The sequence below is a fragment of the Carassius gibelio genome, chromosome A20 (genome assembly GCF_023724105.1).
Source record: "Carassius gibelio isolate Cgi1373 ecotype wild population from Czech Republic chromosome A20, carGib1.2-hapl.c, whole genome shotgun sequence".
NCBI classification, from domain to species: Eukaryota; Metazoa; Chordata; class Actinopteri; order Cypriniformes; family Cyprinidae; genus Carassius; species Carassius gibelio.
In genome coordinates, this window is record NC_068390.1 from 12591800 (window position 1) to 12611644 (window position 19845).

The window sequence follows — 19845 nt, forward strand, 5'->3', positions numbered from 1 at the left end:
GAGGTGGTAGAATGACGTCAGTTTCATGGTAAATGAGGTAGTGAGCAGACCAATGCTGCACAAAGTGACTGGTGCATGTCATCGTATATTAGTGGGGGGTGGGGGTGGAAGGACCTGGGCATGTGGGATTTGGGGGGGGGGTGTTCATAGTTCAGTGGTGCCTGGGGCAGAAGAGGGATGGGAGGGGCACGTTCGGGAGCGAGTTCAGCTTCCTGACAGCCTGATGGATGAAGCTGTCCTTCAGTCTGCTGGTCCTGGCCTGGAGTCTCCGCAGTCTCCTCACTGATGGCAGCAGGCTGAAGAACATGTGTGATGGGTGGGTGGGATCACCTGCGATGCAGAGGGCTTTGCGAGTGAGAAGGGTTCTGTACATTTCCTGGAGGGAGGTGAGAGAGACACCAATGATCTTCTCAGCTGCTCTCACTATGCGTTGCAGAGTCTTTAGGCAGGACGTGTTGCAGGCGCTATACCACACAGTGATGCAGCTTGACAGGATGCTCTCAAAGGTGCCTCTGTAGAAGGTGCACATGATGGGGGGTTGGGGTCTGGCTCTTCTCAGTTTGAAGAGGAAGTAGAGACACTGTTGTGATTTCTTGGCCAGTGCTGCAGTGTTGTTGGTCCAGGAGAGGTCCCCTGCGATTTGCACACCCAGGAACTTGGTGCTGAGTGTGCGCTCTCCTGAAGTCCACAACAACCTCCTTTGTCTTCTCCACGTCCAGAGAGAGATTGTTGTCACTGCACCATCCGACCAGGCGTCTCACCTCGCTCCTGTAATTTATCTCATCTCGGTTTCTAATGAGACCCACCACAGTCGTGTCATCCGCAAACTTAAAGAAGAGGTTGGAGTTGTGTGACGGTGGTATTCAAGTAAGCATTTAATTGGCTTGATCTGCTGAACGAATACACCCTTGACTGAAGGGGTCGATTAAGATTTTTGAATCTAAACGAGATTCGGAATGGTGTGAACAAGGCATCTCATTTACAAACACTTGTTTCCCTCATGAATGACTAGCGAATCAGTTGAGTGATTCACTGACTTGCTCACATACAAAAAAAGACATTCGCTTGTCTCCACCTACTGGCGTAACCGTGTAGCATACAGAAACACTCAACAACCGAGAAATCAAGAATAGTTGGGAGTTAATTCAAATGATTCAGATCCTTCGGGTGAATCAAAATCATGTCACCTGCGTATTTGTACACGTAAATAAAATTTTTCAACCAAATAGATGGAAAAACATTTCAGGGTTATCCTCTCCACCAAAATATTCCATCTGTGTTTAATCCATCGAGAAAGTAGACTACATAATGTGTGAATCATCAGGTTCAGATAAATTTGACAGTGATAAGTCTCACGCGTCTTCAGAGAAAAAAAAACAACAACAGGAAAACAAGCAACACTATGGAGTATGTGGACACTTCATTAGACAAGAAAAGAGAAACGTCAGACTCAAACACTAAAGTTAACACCTCTGAAAACAGCAAACCAGATTTAGCTTCTCCTAATGGGGAAAGAGTAAAGCCGAAACCAAAGGCAGAGGCTAATTCATCAAACTCTGCTAATCAGCATCCTGTAACAGTCATGAGCTCCAGTCCAGCCACATCTGAACCTGCTCCAATGATCTTATCAAACCCTGCAAAGATCAGATCCACCACACCAGTGCTTGTGGGAGTCAGGGTGGTGACGTCTAATATTCAGGGAGCAGGGGCCTGGAAGGGTCTCTGTTAGCTCTGTGGCCATAAATCAGCCCAGAGTCACCACACTGACCACGGCCAAAGGGGCAGTCGTGACATTGCCAAGGATTTACACCCCATCACAAAGTGTACCAATGACAGCACCCTTCAGACTGTGCCACTGCAGCTGCCTGCCAACTCCAAGGTCCCACACCGTGAGTTACGGGTGGATTCAGGATCCACTATTTAAATTCTTTGGTCTGTTTGTATATTCAAACTGTAATACTGTACTGAACCATCAAGCCTACTTATCAATCTTGGCGATGTCTTACTCTCTCTCTCTGCCTCTGAAGGAATGGAGTTAATCCACAGTGACAGCGGGCAGTTGATGTTGGTCTCTCGGCAGGCTCTGGCCTAGGCACAGGCTCAGGGAATTCTGCCAAAACCAGCCAGTGCCAATGCTTCTGCTTAGACCCCCATCCTCACAGGTGTGTTATTTTGGTCACTTATTTTTAATGCTGGGAATAGAAACAAAGATCCAGTGAGATAAACGTGGTTTTCAGACTAGGGTCTTTGGATCACCAGGGCCAAAATGTTTTTTTTTTTTTTTTTTTTTTTTTTTTGATGCATGAGCAGGTATGCAGTTTTCTTTTTCTTTTTCTTTATGTATGATTATCTTATTATAAAAAGTGTCATATACATATTTTGTAATGAATTTAAAATGTAATATATAATTATTTTAATTTTAAATATTAGCCTTTATCTTAAAGTATTCATATGTTAATATTAATACAATTATATTTAATTTATAATTTATAATTTAATTGTGTATAAAAATACATTTAATGCAAAATTAATATTTTTTAGATAATATTTAAATTTAATTTGGCCGTATAAGAAGTATTCAATAAGCATGGAAGCTTGTTAAAAAAAAAAAAAAACTATCTCACAATTCAGACTGATTATTCATATTCAGAACTCCGAGAAACCATGTCCGAATTTTTAGATAAATAAATAAATAAATGCATCTGTCAATGGTATTTCAAAAAGCCATGAAAAGCCGTCATACAAGATACCTTACAAGCATTTGATTTATTATGGAAATGCACCTTTTTATCCTCCATCTCTTTTTTGCAGTCAACTGTGACCACTACACCAATCATCAGAGTGTATCACCAGTGTATCAGCTACTACCAATATTAAACTTAATTCCACTACAGGAACTGCCATTCAGAAACCACCCGCCGCTACAGGAACTGCTATTTTCACGCCATCAGTGGGAGCTACCATCATTAAACCAGCCGGTGTTACAGGGACAGCCATCAGAAAACCCAGCTCTACCATGGGGCCTGTTATCAAAGCCAGTCAAATGACTCCAAACAGCAGCACACAGGGGACCTTTAATCAGAGGACTAATTCTGTCACTGCAACTATCATAATTAATACCTCTGCTGTAAAGGTATTACTCACTTTGGCTGCGTCAATTATTGATCCGAACAACAAAACAAAAAAATGATTCATACTCTGACTTCAAGGCAAGATGTTGACTGAAATGCATTGTTAGCTTTCCTTCAGTGATTTAAATAGAAATGTAGGTCATTCCGTGTTGCACTCATCTAATCATGTGTATGTTTAATTTTCTCTGCAGTCTGTGGTCAAAGGTGTTCTCTCCACCGAAGGTAATGTCCCACGTATGGTGTCTCCTAAGCACCTTTCGCACTGCGATTCCGGCAAATACACGGGTAATGTATCCCGGTGTTGTGCCCAATTTTGACCCCCTGCCAAATTATTACCCCCCCTCGTTCAAATTGTTACCTGATTGCCTAATCCTAACCCCTCCCCCAAACCTACTCCTAAACTTACCAATACTAGAGGGATAATAATTTGGCAGCGGTCAAAATAGGGACGTGTTTGCTTTCACACAGACGACGACCTGGCAATGTTCCGGCAATTTGCCGGGTCCGACATGCAGTGTGAAAGGGGCTCTAATGTACCGACTGGATCCAGCACAAACACATCATCAACCCCAGTCACTGTTACAGCTTTAAGTTCATCTTACAAGTTTATATTAACCCTGGAAAGCCTGACTTATGATAAAGTATTCAGAAAAATATATTTTTTTTAATGGAAACTTTGTAATATTTGTTATGTCATATATTGTATGCCTGGCTTTTATGATTCATATAGTATGAAATAAATGAGAATATGGAGTTTGCTGATATTTATATGGCCAGCAAGTACGATGAAATTCTGATTGCTTGTAATGGAAGTTGCTTTAATCCAAGCAGTGTTCATCTTGAAACATTACTAACAATATTCAAGTTATTCCTCCATTTACTTTATAAAACGTTGGGATAAAATTTGGCCAGTACGGAAAAGCAGATAAATATTTTGTGTTATCTCCAATAAATGGCAGATATAAAAATGTTGCACTTTTTTTGTCTAAATAATCTAAAAATAAAACACGCATTACAACTTATATGTACAGTATGATAAATGTATATTTGCTAAAAATGTGACTTTTTTTTTTTTGTTATTTGAATATTAGATGATGATCGTTATTATTAGTCAATACCAGTTTTTTATATATTTTAAATATGTGCATAATAAAACTGGTAATGTTTATTTTTTTATCATTAACAGAATTAAGAAATGTAAAAGGTTCTGGTTAATCTTATGAAGTCACATCGACTGGCTCAGAACGTCAGAAGTATGATGTCACTTTCTGCTTTCAAAATCAGTATATCACAATACAGTACATTATGTGTTTGAAAGGGCTTTTGTTTTCTTCTCTATAGGTAGGATGGGAAAGTAGAAGCAGAAGAGTTTACTGAAAAACGACATGGAGCTCAAATCATCCCCTCAACCATATCTAGTGCCTTCCTGAAGGTGAATGCAGTTTCTTCACTCATTTAGATATTATGAGCAACTTCAACAAAGTCAAATGGGTATATATGAGGGTACTGACCTCATTTTTGACCTGATTTTATAATGAAGTCTATTATCAGACCTTCATAGCTCATGTATGAACGAGACACGACCTCTTTGGTATGAGCTAAATTAAAGACATCTAACCAGAGATGCTGATGTATTCATTCTTTCAGAGGAGCCTGCCAGCTGTCCGTCAGCTCACCCCAAACTCTCAGGTCTTTCTTTAAGCAAGTGCGACCAACTCACGCCCTCAGATTCAGCATCAACCAAGGCCTCAAACCAGAAGTCCACTGCTTCGGTCAGCTCCTCCCTCAAGCCCAACCAGCCAACCAGAATTGCTCAGCTGGCAAACCCCGGCCCATTTTTAATCCCGGCATTGTAATTCATCATGATGATTTCAGGGCTTTCCCTATATGAACCAACGGAAGAGTAATTTGATCATATGAAAAACAAATGATCATTCAGTGTTTGTGTTTCACTGAGAAAACAGACCTGGATGTGTATCGTTTTAATGTTAATCTGCAGGTGTGATTCCTCTGTCAGTATTTAGAGTACCATATGGTTTCTGGAACTCAGGTTTGTATCTGAGGATCCTGAATACACCATTTTGATGTTTTATGTTATAGTAGACTCGGTAGTGTGTGTGTGTGAGAGTGAAACACTGTAATTTCCCGTCCCAGCACACTGGTTCATTTTTATGACAGCCTCTCTTCACTTTGTCTTCATTTCCTGGTTAACTCACCACCGCCCACGGTGTACAGGCTAATTCACTTAAAACCACCAGTATCCCACAAGCCCAAGCGGAGCCAAATTAGTTTTACACTAGAGACAAAGATGCATGAGTCTTACCCCATTTCTTACCAGGAATGTCATGTTATCATATTCAAATAATGTCATGATTTGTTTTTCTGTAATCTAATCTCACCATTTTATTGGACGTCTTGATGGATTTCCACTGAAATACAGAAGCTCATTTCCCATACACCTGAATAGACTTTAGAGGTTTTGATTACTTCAGAATCAGAAAGTGCTCTGAGGGGTTGCAGAAGCGCTCCTGTCTAAAATGGTTTCTACAATGCCCTCGAGTTGGACTAAACCCAGCATACCTTATATGAATATTTGCTGTCGTCTTATAGATTATTTTTTTTTTTTTACTTTGTCAGGTGATCCAGCAACCTAAAGGAGTAATCGTCAAACAGTATTTGACATCAGCTCTTGCAGACTTAACTGCACAGAACCAAACTTAACCCAAACAGATGGTCATTCAAACCAACACTCACCCAGCAGGTGTAAGCTGTTTCTGTTGTCGGCCCAAAACTTGAAAACAGTCACACAATGCCACACATTTCTACAGCTTATTTAATCTAATATTTTTATTTTGCCTATTTTTGGTATAGTGTTTTAAAGCACTTTGGTCAACTCCAGTTGTTTTTATCCTGTGCTATATAAATCAAATTGTATTGTGTATATATATCTATATGGGTTACATCAACATCGTGCCTAATTGAGCTTCCTTTTTCTCAAAGGCAGAGAAAGATAGCAAAATCTCAATTTACACAGATTAAAATTTCTAGAAACTTGGGGACCATATACAGGCTAGGGGAACTCATATTAATGTAAAAAAAACCTCAAAGTGACATTTTCATGTCAAGGGACCTTTAAAGCTCAATACACTGAAAGACTAGATGATCTTTTATTACTTTTGTGTCTCTTAAACCTCCAAGTGTCCCAATTCATTCTGAGCTGATAAAAATATCTGTATTTTTATTCTGTCCCCATAGGTGCTGTTGTGCGGCAGTCCATCCTTCGGGCTTCTAAATCACCCTTTTCCCAGCCGCCCCTTCCAGTGCAGGCACACGGCTTCAAGGACAGCACCTCGGGCTCTTTCCGGTAATAGCTCTGACTCGCGGCCATTCCCTGCTGTACAGCGGGTGAATGTGCTTACTGGTTCTTTATAGGATGAATGTGAATAGAAGGCAGTCAATGTTGCTATAGATTAAGATTTCTAGATGAGCTGTACCATTAGCATATTCATTTTAAGACAAAAACTGAAATCTGAAAACAGAAAATATAAAATATAAAACGATGATAATGATGTGGCCTCCATGGCTGGCGTGGCATCAGTGATCTGCTCCTGTCAAGAGGAGCCCTTTTTTATTCCCATCAGCTCTTCAGTCACGATTGCTGCAGATCAGTAACTTCACCCAACCCAGTTCATTACTTTCCCAATGTACACACACATATGTTTTTCATAATTGACAAATATATTTTTCAATATTTTCAAAATGAATTTGCTCTTGGCCAATCAGTGTCTTGTTTGGCTTTGAGTTTAATTAAGAGATTAATAATAATACACAATTAGACATTTTTCTGGAACATAATAATTTTTCTGGAACATAATGCAGTGTCTCCTTCAATTGTAATTTCTTGCTGGTTTTAGAAGGGTTTTCAATGTTTTTCAGATGGTCAGCCTTGGGGAAAACTTGCCGAACAGCTAAACCAACTTGTCCAGTCTGAAAGAGTTAACCATGAAGTCCTAAGTTTACAAAATTTAACAAATTACTTTTCATGTACAGTAATAAGTTACTTCTAAATAAGTAATTAATAACTCAATATTGCAGTGTTTTAAAACTAACACTCCTGAACGCTGTATTCCTGCATGTTTCACTGACCTCAGCTCTAGCATTAAATGCTTTTTTTTGTACATCAGTGTATCTTTACTCAAAGTGATATTGCATCTCTGTTTGTCTGTTCACCTCCCTCAGCTCTGCCTCTACGGCAGGCATCCTGTCTGTGTTTTTTTGGGGCATATGTTGCGCTGTTGTGTTGTGACACACGAGTGCAGTCTCGGTCTTTGATCAGTGGTATCTCTGACGAGCCTGTTCTGCTTAATCAGTATGCTAATGACTGCCGAGCCGCGCAAAGTTGCCAGAGTGGCAGGAATCCACTCTGCTGCACTGATCAAAAAAGCGTCGGTACAGGGGAGAGAAAGGACGACAGAGGCGGAGGGAGGGAGAGAGGGAGATAGCCAGGAGGTAGGGGAGTCGTGCGGAGGAGGAGGAGGAGACGAAAAGAGAGAATGTGGAAATGAAAGAGACAGACTTGGCCTCGCAGGAACTCAGTCCGCATCAGCAGAAAGGGCAAAAATGAGATGGAATTGGAGTGTTTGCAGATGTCTGTCTACTCAACAAGCGTAACAGGCCAACAGGAACAAAGCATGTCTGACATTATGGAAATGTGAATACAATATAAACAGCAGAGGAAAAATATAGCTGGATTCCAGCTCTAGGAAGATATTTGCCTCTAATTCTCAATCTCCATTTCTTTCAGGCAGTAAATAGGTCTGTACAAATGCTGAATTAGAGCAGGATTCATGTGATTCTTGAAGAACTCGCTGTGATAATCAGGCCCACATCCAATCTGTGCTCACAGAACTTCAATGTGCCATTCACAAAGTTGTTTCCCATGTCCCATGTGTGATTGTGTGTGCATAGGATCTTTGAGTATTACAGAGGTCTGTCTTGATGTTCTGGAGACCTGCTGGAGAAGATAACCATTGTGCCACAACATCGACAGATCTTTCATAAGATAAACTTACTTAAAAAAACACACAGTAGACAAAGTAATTGAGAAAATAAAAATACAACTTTCATGATTTCTTATTAAAGCTTGTTTCTTAATAATAATAATAATAATAATTATAATAATTTACCCACTCAGTATAGTGTTTTTTACTGTGTACTTAGATTTAAATGAATATGTGATACAATGCACTTATTGTGCACATACATGTTTGTACACTGTACGTACATTTAAAATACCTTCCTGTAAATATATCTTTAATTAATTTCTGTAGTTCCATCTGTAATTACCCCATTGACCCTCCCTCTATAACTTAAATCTACTCAATCTACCAAAACTATCTCTAACCTTAACCTTATCCCTCCTCAATAGCAGGAAGTCTTTTGTAATTCATCATGAACACAATAGGTACACTGTACTTAAAAAGAAAAATACAATTTTGGCATAAGTACATAGTAGGTAAACAAAAATGTGGGTTCAGAGAAGATGCCATGAAATCAGAATGGGTCCTTATCATGCAGCATTGATCAGTACACTTTGATACTATATCAGTCTTTCTAGAACAAACAGAGAGATGTTAGATGCTGTTCATTTAAGACATCACATAGGCTACATGGGCAGGAATAATAACACAGCCCTGCATCTAAAAAAGCCAAGTATTACCTGTTTTGATTATGCAAAGTTCAAACATTTCAATAAAATACAGTTGTTGTTTGTTTCCAGAAAATATCAGCCAATATTTTATCAGCTTTAATGCACTTAACAAAATAACAAATGTCTGAGAATTTCACAAATGGTTGTAACCTGTCTCAGAGGAGGATAGGAATGATTTTTTTTTATTATTATTTATTTATTTTTTTGTGATTAAGGGAAAATAAAACACTTAACCTTACAAATGGTTGTGGAAAGTGCTACAAAATGCACAAAGTGTGACATGGAATCCGCACCACAAAATGGTCAAATATCAATGCTATGGCTGGGTCTTAATATGCATGTTTCCCTGTATGTAGTAGACAAATAACAGTATGTAAAATGATGACCTACCTCCAAAGAGATTCTGAAGTGCACATCAAATGGACACTTAACTATCTCATGGGAGAGGAATTGTGAATGACATTGAAGCAACACAACTGATAACACAAGTCACATGACAATAATATACATTAAGATGAAATTCATAAAACACATTCATGCTTGAACATACTTTAACGGTTGCAAAGTACTTCTTCAAAAGAAGTACCAACTCAGAGAAAGTATGTGTTTTTGGATGCAGTTATTGTTTAAGGCAACTATTTATTTTCCTGCAATTACACTGCAATATGGATGCACAAATGGGTAGTTACTGTTGTTTGATGTTGACTGACACACTCAACGTGTGTGTCTTATTGGATGCTAATGTTTTCTGTGGTGAGGATGATTGGCACTGCAGTCAGACCAATGATACTCGCTCTCAGTTGAAGATCCTGGAGCAACTGAAAAGACTGGAGAAACAGAGGAGGGAGGAAGAGGAATGAGAAGCACTGCTCTGCATTGACCGGGTAACTAGCAGACACAAAAAAAAAAGAGGAAAAAAAAAACACCAGGAATCAGTCTACATTTAAAATGTACTGCTTTTCCCCCTCTATTTGCGTGTAGAGTTGCACAAACAGCTAAGACCCAGAGCAACAGCATCTGAAACAGCAAGGCAAAGATGGAGAAGAGATTTCTGTGTTGGTGTTAATAAAAATACATACGTCCCTCCTCCACAATCTGTTTTCCATTCCTTCTGCTCCTTTGTATAGCAATGAGGACGATCAATACTCTTCATAAAGTCCCATTTGTGCCCCACATAGACAAATCCACACACATACATACACATACCCTGGAGACAAGGCTCTCTAATTGGGGGCTCATTTTAATTGAGTCTAATATTGGGTCTGGAATTGAAGCCTACGGCTAAACAGGGGACAGAATGTAATGAAAGCCCTCTGGATGAGTTGTGTGTCTGTTTACAAGGTAACGCTCATCTAGTCATGTGTGTTTTTGCAAAGGCCTCCGACTTGGGTTTCTTTGTCTGTAAAATCAATAGTGCTAAAATGAATGATTCATCAGCAACAACAGCTTTCCGTTTTTTTTTTTTTTTTTTTACAAACATTCCACATGGATTTGGGTGAGCCAATGGAAATAGTTATTTTATTTTGGAATGCCTCTCAAACGCACATTCTATTTTTCCTTGCCCTTGTTTAGAGGCAGCAGTTGGAGTTGGCACAGATGGAGCCCAGAGATGCAAATTTGGCAGCGCTTTTAGCCCTAGGGCCACATAAGAGGAAACCTATGGAGGTTCCCGGCCTGGTTGCCAACCAGGTACCTGCACATGTCCATACATTTACCTTTGTTGTGAGTTATCCTGTGTACTGTCTTTCATTCTGTGCAGATGTGCAAGAAACGCTCACATGTGTGTTAAAAATCAATCACATATATAAACAGTCTGGAGGACAGAGCATTTTGTCATATTTACATTTCTGCTGTTTTGTTTTTTATTAAGTACATGTGTAAGTCTTCTTGTGTGGCTGTATGAAATTGCGCAATTGCTCTTATGCCACTTAAATGTTAGTAAACTCCTTTAGAAAGGGAAATGGTATATTATGTTTTATTTCATTATTGAGTTTGAGGCCATCACTATCTCTCAACCAAGAACATCAATCTCTTCGATTCATTTTTCTTTTCATGCTATAAAATCAGTAGATACTCTGCTGTTCAAATATTGTGGGTCTGTAAGATTTGTAATTTTTTAAAAGAAATTAGTACTTTTATTCAGCAGACATTTATAATGCTGTTCTTATGTACTTTCCTCATCAGAAATTCCTGAAAGAAAATGAATCATTTCCACAAAAATGTTAGTCAGATAAAATTAAGAAATGTTAATATTAAAAATGCCAAATCAGAATATTAGAATGATTTCTGAAGGATCATGTTACACTGAACCCTAGAGTAATGACTTTATGTAAAAAAAACTTTATGAATTTACAATCACAGAAATAAGTTACACTAAATAAAAAGTTAAATATTATAGAAAATGGTTGTCCAAATTTTTATTATATTTCACAATATTACTGTATTTTTATCAAATAAATGCAGTCTTGTTGAGCATAAGGAACTTCTTTCAACATCAAAAAAAAAAAAAACCTTACTGACCCCAAACGTTTGATGGTGATGTACTATTTATGCCTAAAGGGAAGGATTTATCAGTATCTGTAATATACTGTGTCTTATTGTTAGTGATTGTATAAAATATATGAGAAAAAAGGACAAGGACAGACTGAACAAAAGACCAGATGATTTTACATTAGTCTAGTTTAATTAGTTTTTACATTTGTGAATTCCTGTTCCTTTAGGCAGTGAGGAATGCTAATAAGTGAATAGATGGTTTTGAGTTTTTGTGCTTAAATTGCACAGGCCTTTTAGAAAAAAAAACTAAAAAAAAAAAAAAACGCCTCAGCCTTTTCGGGTTCAGAAAAAAATGGTATAAAGATGCCAACCTTGTGTTTTCACACTGTAATTCACCCAAAAATGAAAATTTTATTTTTATCTGTTTACCCCCAGGGCATCCAAGATGTAAGTGACTTTGTTTCTTCAGCAGAACACAAACAAAGAATTTTAACTCAAACCATTGCAGTCAGTCAGTCTTATAATGGAGGTGAATGGGAAACACAGCTTTGAGAGTCGTAAAACATACACAAACAAAACCAAATTAAACCCTGCGGCTCGTGACAATACACTGATGTGTAAAGACACAAAACAATCGGTCTGTCCAAGAATCTGAACAGAATTTATATTGTATTGTTGACATCTGATTCTGTCTACCCAATTTTACTCCTTATAAATGACTTTTTTTTTTTGTTGATACAGTCATTCTGAATTATTTTTGCACTAGCTGTCTATATGCTCCGGGGCATGCCCTGAAAAAAAAACACCACTAACCAATCACACAAATACAGCCTTAGGCGACAAAATCCACCAGTCACAGCTAGACACTGGGCGAGAGAACAATACTGACCAATCAAAGCCCAAATGAAGTGAATTCGGTTTGAGACTGACCAACCAATCAGTTTGTGACACTAGAACTAGAGCGGACCAGTAGAAAAGTACAAACAGCCAGAGGGTTCGAAGCTGAAAGAAATGGGACAGTAGATACCCTCAAGGTCTCTTGTGCAACAAGATCAAGATAACCAGGGCCAAAATCAACAGATCAGGGGCAGGATGTCTCTCTTGATTCACTGCTGCCCGATCATCACTCTTAAACTGAGATTAAATAAAGGGTAACCCACAATGTCATAATTCCAGGGTTTACCTCTGTTCAGTAGCATTGCCAGGCTTCCGCAGCTGTCATGCAATCCTTTGCATTTGTAAGGTGAATTGAAGTTCTCGAAAAAAGACCCGCTTGATTGTATGCCTCGCCTCAGCCTCAGAAACTTAAATACTCTGTGTGCTTGCCTGAGGTACAGGATTCTGAAATATTCCATTACCTCTGAATAATTATGAATGAGAAGCTGGGAGCTAAATATTGATATGCCTGCAGCATTCACAGTCCCCTCAGAGAGTGTGAGCGCATACTATTCAGAGGTACACAGCCTCACATGCCAATAAAGGCTAAGGAAAGTCAGTGAATGTAGCAAAGAGTGATTTTTAGGCACAGAATGTGCATTTTCTCTAATCAAAAGGCAGGTTTTTACATTACATTAAACACTTTTTTTTTCATCTCAGTGACAATCTGTTTACCAAAAAGAATAATTTGGATTCGTTCACTCAGTTGTTTAGTTTACATTGTTATACCTGTAGGTGAGGACAAGTGATCTTCTTTTTGGATGTTAGAATGAATCCCTAGCATTTTGCTGATGTAGATTGACATCACACTAACATTGAACCATGTAAATGATTTGTGCGTCCACTTAGGAGCAGGAAAAATTATTTGAGCGAGTTTGACAAGGGCCAAATTGTGATGGCCAGACAATTGGGTCAAAGCATCTCCAAAACTGCAGCTCTTGAGGGGTGTTCCCAGCCTGCAGTGGTCAGTATCTATCAAAAGTGGTCAAAGGAAGGAACAGTGGTGAACCGGTGACAGGGTTGTGGGTGGCCCATGTGGTCCGATGGTGTGTGCTGGTTCTGATGAAACGTTGTCAGAAGCACAGTGCATCGCAGTTTGTTGAACTGGACCACGGAGCAATGGAAGAAGGTGGCCTGGTCTGATGAATCACAAATTCTTTTACATCATGTGGATGGCTTGGAATGAGAATTCAAGCCGGCGGATGCAATATTCTGCTGGGAAACCTTCGATCCTGCCTTCCATGTGGATGTCTTTGACACGTACCACCTACCTGAACATTGTTGTACTGTAGACAATGGACACCCTTTCATGGAAACAGTATTCCCTGATGGCTGTGGCCTTATTCAACAGGATAATGTGCCTTGCTACAAAGCAAAAATTGTTCAGGAATGGTTTGAGGAGCACAACAACGAGTTTGAGGTGTTGACTTCGCCTCCAAATTCCTCGGATCTCAATCCAATCGATCATCAACAAACAAGTCCGATTCATGGAGACCCCACATCGCAACTTACAGGGCTTAAAGGATTGGCCGCTAACATACGTGTATACAGACTGGTGCATTTTCAGTGGTAGTGTAGTGTTTGGAGGACATTAAAAAAATATTGTTTTAGTCAGACTTAAATCGAACTTCTAAAGAGCATGTAGACATATACTTAGCTGTGACTCGGGGTTCTCTAGTCTAGGACGCTTGAAATAAGCATTTCAAGGTGCTGCATTCTGACTAATGCGTAAACATTTTGTGCTCGCTGGACTCATTGAGCAGCCAGTGAAATTGTTCAAATTAATTATTGATTTGATCATCATCTGCATGCGCTGCTGCTAACTGCCTCAGATCAAAGGCACACAGAGTATGTGTGCGTTCTAGGTTTCCGTCCCTCTGACAGCTCGTCAAATGGAGGAAGACAGAGGTAATTTACCCGTCATTAATATTATGCATGAGTGCGCTCGTGAAAACAAAGATGTTTTTAATGTTATCTGAGGCCTAGTCTCGATTCATACTCTTGGGCACACAGTCATTTTCCCTCCCAAACCGCCCGCTCCAAAACTCCTCTCAGGCAGAACAGCCTGAACATTGTAAACAACATTTGAGCTCGTTGAGTTACTAAAGCCCCATTCGGACGGGACTGGTTCTCCCAGAGGAGGTCAGCTGAGGTAAAAGTGGTTCATAGACGTCAGAATTAAACACGTCCATTTTATTGTCCCACAACATCAGTAAAAATTTTAAGAAAATAACCCCCTTTTGGCTAACTCGGAGTCCTCTAACAAATTAAATCATAGATATCAGATAATATGTCTGTGAATCTGCTCATGTATTTTCGTCTTTCAGTGATACTGGAAAAGTTTATGCATCGAGGAGTTGTTTTGGATTGATCAACTACAGAAGATTCAAAATGTTTAGAGGCGTTTGATGGGATGCTTTTCTCTTTTTCTTATTACTCAAGATGATTCAACACAGTAACATCTTGTTTGTCCATTTTTTTATTGAAAAAAAATTTGAAATCTAGCTTTCACTTCAATGAATAAATTGAATTGCCAGTATGGGTTTCACATTTTAATCTCCTGAATTGTCAAAAAATATCACTTTTAAATTTGAAATGTGTTATTAAATCCAGTAGCCATCACTATGATTATGACTGTATGCAGACTGCATGTCAGGACTTCATCAGTAAAGAATAGTAGGTAAAAACAACTTGGAGCACATTCCCAACATCATCTCTGAAGTAACTGGTTAATGTTTCATAGACAGCTTTCAATTGGTGACTATTCAAATCTTGTATAACTTTATCCTAAAAAAGTTGACGGCTGTATTAAAGGCAAATGGTACTAAAAATGTCTTCTTGCCCAACCTTGTGAGCTTGTATAACTCAGAGCAGGTCAAATATTGAACCCTTGCAGATGAAGGCTGATTTTTAAATTGTCATAATTGTCTGATTGAGCTGACAGAAGCAATTACCATTGTCAAACTGGTAAAGCAGCTGTATAAGACAACTATTGTACAATAGTACAATATTAAACAGTTATAATAAAGCTTAGAACTGTATTCTACTTGTTATAAGCCATATTTTAACATACCAGTATATTCCTGTGATGGCTGCTTAATATTTATGTAGAAAAAAATATATACTGTATATTCCCCAGTCTTGATAAAACCATGGTAGTACATGAATTCGCATAAATCCCACATTAATATTGTAAATCATAATCATCAAAGATGTTCTTAGGTTTTCATCACCTCAATATAAAGACATCAGTCCATTTGTACAAACCAAAAGAGTTTATTAGGAAACATCAGTCAAGAGCACATTCCCCCAGAATTCTCAGCAGTAGCAAAAAGCAGAGTGTGAAAACTGAGCAGGACCTGCAAGTGCATGCTTGGTAACCCCCAAACCTGAACATGCTTTTATTACTTGATTGATTATACAAATTTTTCCTTGAACAAAAACATATTGACAGATACTGAGGGTTGAGCAGAAGACTGAGAGACCGTGCTCTTAACAGATGAGAGGCCGGAGGGGAGGAGGGTACAGTGTGGGCCTGAGCTTCTGCCCATATAAACAAAACTAAGAGAGGAACTACACAATTATATAAGTGATTTATGAAGATTTCTTCTGCTTCTTCTTCTCTGCCTCCTCCTCTTTCTCCTTTTCTATTTCGGCGACCAGCGTCTCAATCTCTTTGGACTCCAGAATCTGTGAAAGAAGAGATGAAAGGAACGCGCCAACATTAGACGAATTACAAGAATGTCGTCAAGACAACTGTAAATACTTGAAGAAAAAAAAATCAAATAAATCAAATGTTTTACCTTTAGGGGCTGGTTTCTTCGAATCACAGCCAGCTCGATGTTCTTGCCCCCGGATTGCACAACCTGTGTATCACAAATCATATACAGTTGCAAACATGTTAGATCCTGTCAGCTTCACGACATGAGAGTGTTTTGAATGCATGTAACTATGGTATATGGTGTTTACCTCTAGTAAGGCTTTGATGGCCAGTTTGATGGCATCATTATCGCTTGCGATGGCTTCATCCGTGTAGTTTTTTTCTAAAAACTCCCTCACCGTCTTCGCACTGCGTCCGATAGCGTTTGCCTGATGACAGCGGTGAGGAGAGGTTCAATATGGTCACAAAAAGAGGTACACCTGAATTTCATAGAGACAAACGGCTCTCACTTTACCTTCCATGCGTGGTATGTTCCAGAGGGGTCCGTCTGATACAGGCGTGGAGTCCCATCGTAGTCGAAACCAACGATCAGGGCCGAGATACCAAAGGGACGGCGTCCGTTGCTTTGAGTGTAGCGCTGATGCACGAGCACAACAATGAACACAGAGAGCAAAATATCCAAAAGAGTGAGTTACTGTAACAGTTTAAACTACTGCAAAGGTCATTTCTGTAAATTCATGATTTACTCCATGATTAATCACGATCAATCAAAGCGCTATGACCTTGCAGTTATCGAATCACAAAGGCTGCAATAGACTTAAATAATTTCCATACAGTGTTCTTTTAAACACGAGCAGATCATTTTCTTGTGTTTTTAGTATCTTTGAGTGGCTAAAAACCTTTATGCCTTTCCCTTTTCTGCAAAACACCGATAATAATATTCTGAAGAACTCTGGTGTCCAAATAAATTTGGACGGCACTGACTTTCACCGTACAGATGAAAAAAACAGAGTAATTTTTCAGTCTTGTTTTTTATATTCCACAGAATACATTTAACCATACACATCCGTAGTTCAGTGGATTTGCCCTACCCCCGTCAGATTTTGCTAGCTCCTATTAAAACACTGGGTATTACTATTCGAAAATGAAAATGCTTCTGTTAAGTTATGGATTAATAACGTCTACACCTATAACAACCCTAAACCTACCATTACAGTAAACCAAATTAGTAATTATGCATTATATATTGTAGCTAGAAGGGATACAGCTACAGGAAACCAGTATATATTTTTTTCTTTCTACATATTAGATTGTGTTTTATTAAAGTCTACACCTACACCAACACTAAACCTACCCTTACAGTAATACAGATACATTAAATATTGTTGTTCAGCATGAGAAAAAGGACGCAATATGATGTAAACACTGGTGGGAAAATCTGACGGGTAGGATAAAATAGCAGGGCACCGGAAACAACATGAAGGTGAGTAAATGACAGGACTGTGTATTTGAGTGAACTACACCTATAAATGGCCTGTTTGTGAACTGGATGTCACCTGTTTGAGTGTGGCGATGTAGCGGGTGATGTACTCCACAGTAACGGGGTCCTCCACTGTCAGTCTGTGGCTCTGGCACTCTACTCTAGCTCTGTTTATGACAATCCTGGCATCTGCGGTCAGACCTGGACAAACACACATGTAAAAACATGATCAGATCACTCATACGCATCGTAGAGTCCAGATGAAGAAACGATTCTGTCAAGTCAATGGTTTTTAATTAATTATCAAGTGGCCTTGGTTGTGAGATCTATTTTTATGCATCATTTTTTCATAAAATAAAGTGAATGGTGACTGATAAACTTCAAAATGTCAGAACTATCCCTTCATGCCACTGATTACAAGCACAGTGCAGGTGGAAAAGAATTAATCTTACCTGCAAAGGCCATGCACACATGTTCATCTAGAGCACAGATCTTCCTGACTGTCCTCTCCTCCTGAAGCTTTGCCACAGACTTCTTCTCAACACCCAGCACAACAATATCCTTCCCCCTGATGCCAACCTTGTATGAGAATATTAATAAAAATAGTCAAGGTTAGCTTAATATGCAGCATTTGAATAGTTTAACGTTTACAAAAAAGAAAAAAAAACGTAAAAGTTGAGTTGAAGTGAGTTTTGAAAACATATTTTTATACAGTCTATGGTTTAACTATGGGCACATCGCCATCTACCGAGACTTTTGTCCATCACACCCACACAGCCTTGAGAACGAAACTACAAGAATTATAGTTATAGTAAAGCCCAATAAAACGTAATATGTCAAATAAACTGAAAAAAAAAACAGAATTTTATTACTTATGGGGGTTATTTAACAGTCGTGAAGTTTAAAGGAAGCCAGACTTGTAAATTAATTGATTAGTTAACGAGCAAAATGATAAAAAGAAAATTAACAGTGTTTAACATTCTTTTACATAAATATGTGATCAATATATATATATATATATATATATATATATATATATATATATATATATATATATATATATATAATATTTAGTTTACATCAGGACCGTCAGTCCATGCTAACATTAGCTGCAACATGCAAGTCACGCTTAGCTGTAGCATATCAATGAAATCGCTGCGCTAATAAAGCCAACGACCCAGCTGCTTCAAAACAGTCATAATCAAACACAGTATTTAGTTGTGTATCAAGCCATGTTTCGTCTATAATCATCGATCAGTTGGCCATGAGTGTATAATTGTGTAGCTGTTAGCCACCGCGCTAAAGCTGCGGCTCAAATGTAGCCAAATAAACACACTCACGGCTGTGGAGCCCTTCTTTACTGCTTCCTGCGCATATTCCACCTGGAACAGGTGACCATCGGGAGAAAACACTGTTATAGCTCTGTCATATCTAGCTGCCATTTCTGCACACTAGATACAAAAGCACGAATTAAGGTGAAATAGTTGCCTCGACTTCAGACTCGCAGCACAAGAGGTTTCGAAATTGATTTGCGCATGCGCATGAACAGCGCGCATTGAATGGTGGGACTTGTCATCTTCAAAGCACGAAACTCAAAAGTAAAGTAAATATTGTACAGACAGAGACTTTGATAATGATGATGGCCAGCACTTTTTCTCCTTTATAATATCAAGGGGCCAGATTAAAATGTCCTTTTAATTAAATTAAACAAATACGAATACATTAAATATATTGCATCTGGGAATAGAGGGTTTTGTGTTCAGAGACCATGGAGCAGTGTTCAAAGAGACAGAAATGCCCACCCACTAGTATTCCTTAGCTGTGTATTCCCTGAAACCAAGCTAATGAAGACCTTTTGTAGTGCTTGCTAACTTTCACTACCTCAGCATTTTTTATGGAGTCACTGTGTGGGACATAAGGGGTCTCTGAGCAAAAGTGTGACCTAGCTAATGACCCAATGCAATGACTGCTCTGAAGTAAACCAGCTTGTGGGGGATATAAACATATGGAAAAGTGTATTGGGGAGCGTCTGTTCAGAATGATATTCTGCATATTGTGTTACGGTAAAAACCTGCTACTGTATTTCACACATTGCTCATTCTGTAATTTAACTATAAAAGGGGTGACGTATCCTGGATGATACGAACATCTGAGAAGCTGTGTGGAGAAGCAGTGAAAGCGTAGGTCTCATTTCATTGTTTCATCTGGAAAGGGTGTTTGTTGTGTGAATATTTAGATGAGGTGACTTTTGTTTCTCCATTCTTTCTTTAGCTCACGGGCAGCATTTAAACCTGCATGGCTGCCTGCAGTGGGAAATCTACTCATCCTCCGGTAAAATTTAATAGTTCACATATTTACACGTTGGAGGGGACTTTCCTGTTTAAAACACAGTTGTTCAGCATTAGTTTATTAGGTTTATGTTGACATTTTATAA

General features: G+C 38.8%; 1 protein-coding gene across 1 annotated transcript; it reads right to left on the reverse strand.

Annotated features, from left to right (window-relative positions):
* Window positions 1–15526: 15526 nt before the first annotated feature.
* Window positions 15527–18991, reverse strand: LOC127938961 (proteasome subunit alpha type-7). Its single transcript, XM_052535896.1, has 7 exons — window positions 18752–18991; window positions 17864–17990; window positions 17488–17612; window positions 16446–16568; window positions 16240–16359; window positions 16074–16136; window positions 15527–15960 (listed from the first exon to the last, which is right to left on the reverse strand). The coding sequence occupies exons 1-7, from the start codon at window positions 18851–18853 to the stop codon at window positions 15865–15867; spliced, it is 756 nt and encodes a 251-aa protein (XP_052391856.1). The 5' UTR covers window positions 18854–18991; the 3' UTR covers window positions 15527–15864.
* Between the last annotated feature and the right edge of the window lie 854 nt (window positions 18992–19845).

Excerpts from the sequence above, each read along its gene's own strand:
- LOC127938961 (XM_052535896.1), bottom strand. The coding sequence starts at position 18,853 with ATGGCAGCTAGATATGACAGAGCTATAACAGTGTTTTCTCCCGATGGT. Across the intron at positions 16,360-16,445 it reads GAACATACCACGCATGGAAG|GCAAACGCTATCGGACGCAG; the intron begins GTAAAGTGAGAG and ends CGCTGTCATCAG. Across the intron at positions 15,961-16,073 it reads GAAGAAACCAGCCCCTAAAG|ATTCTGGAGTCCAAAGAGAT; the intron begins GTAAAACATTTG and ends CTTCTTTCACAG.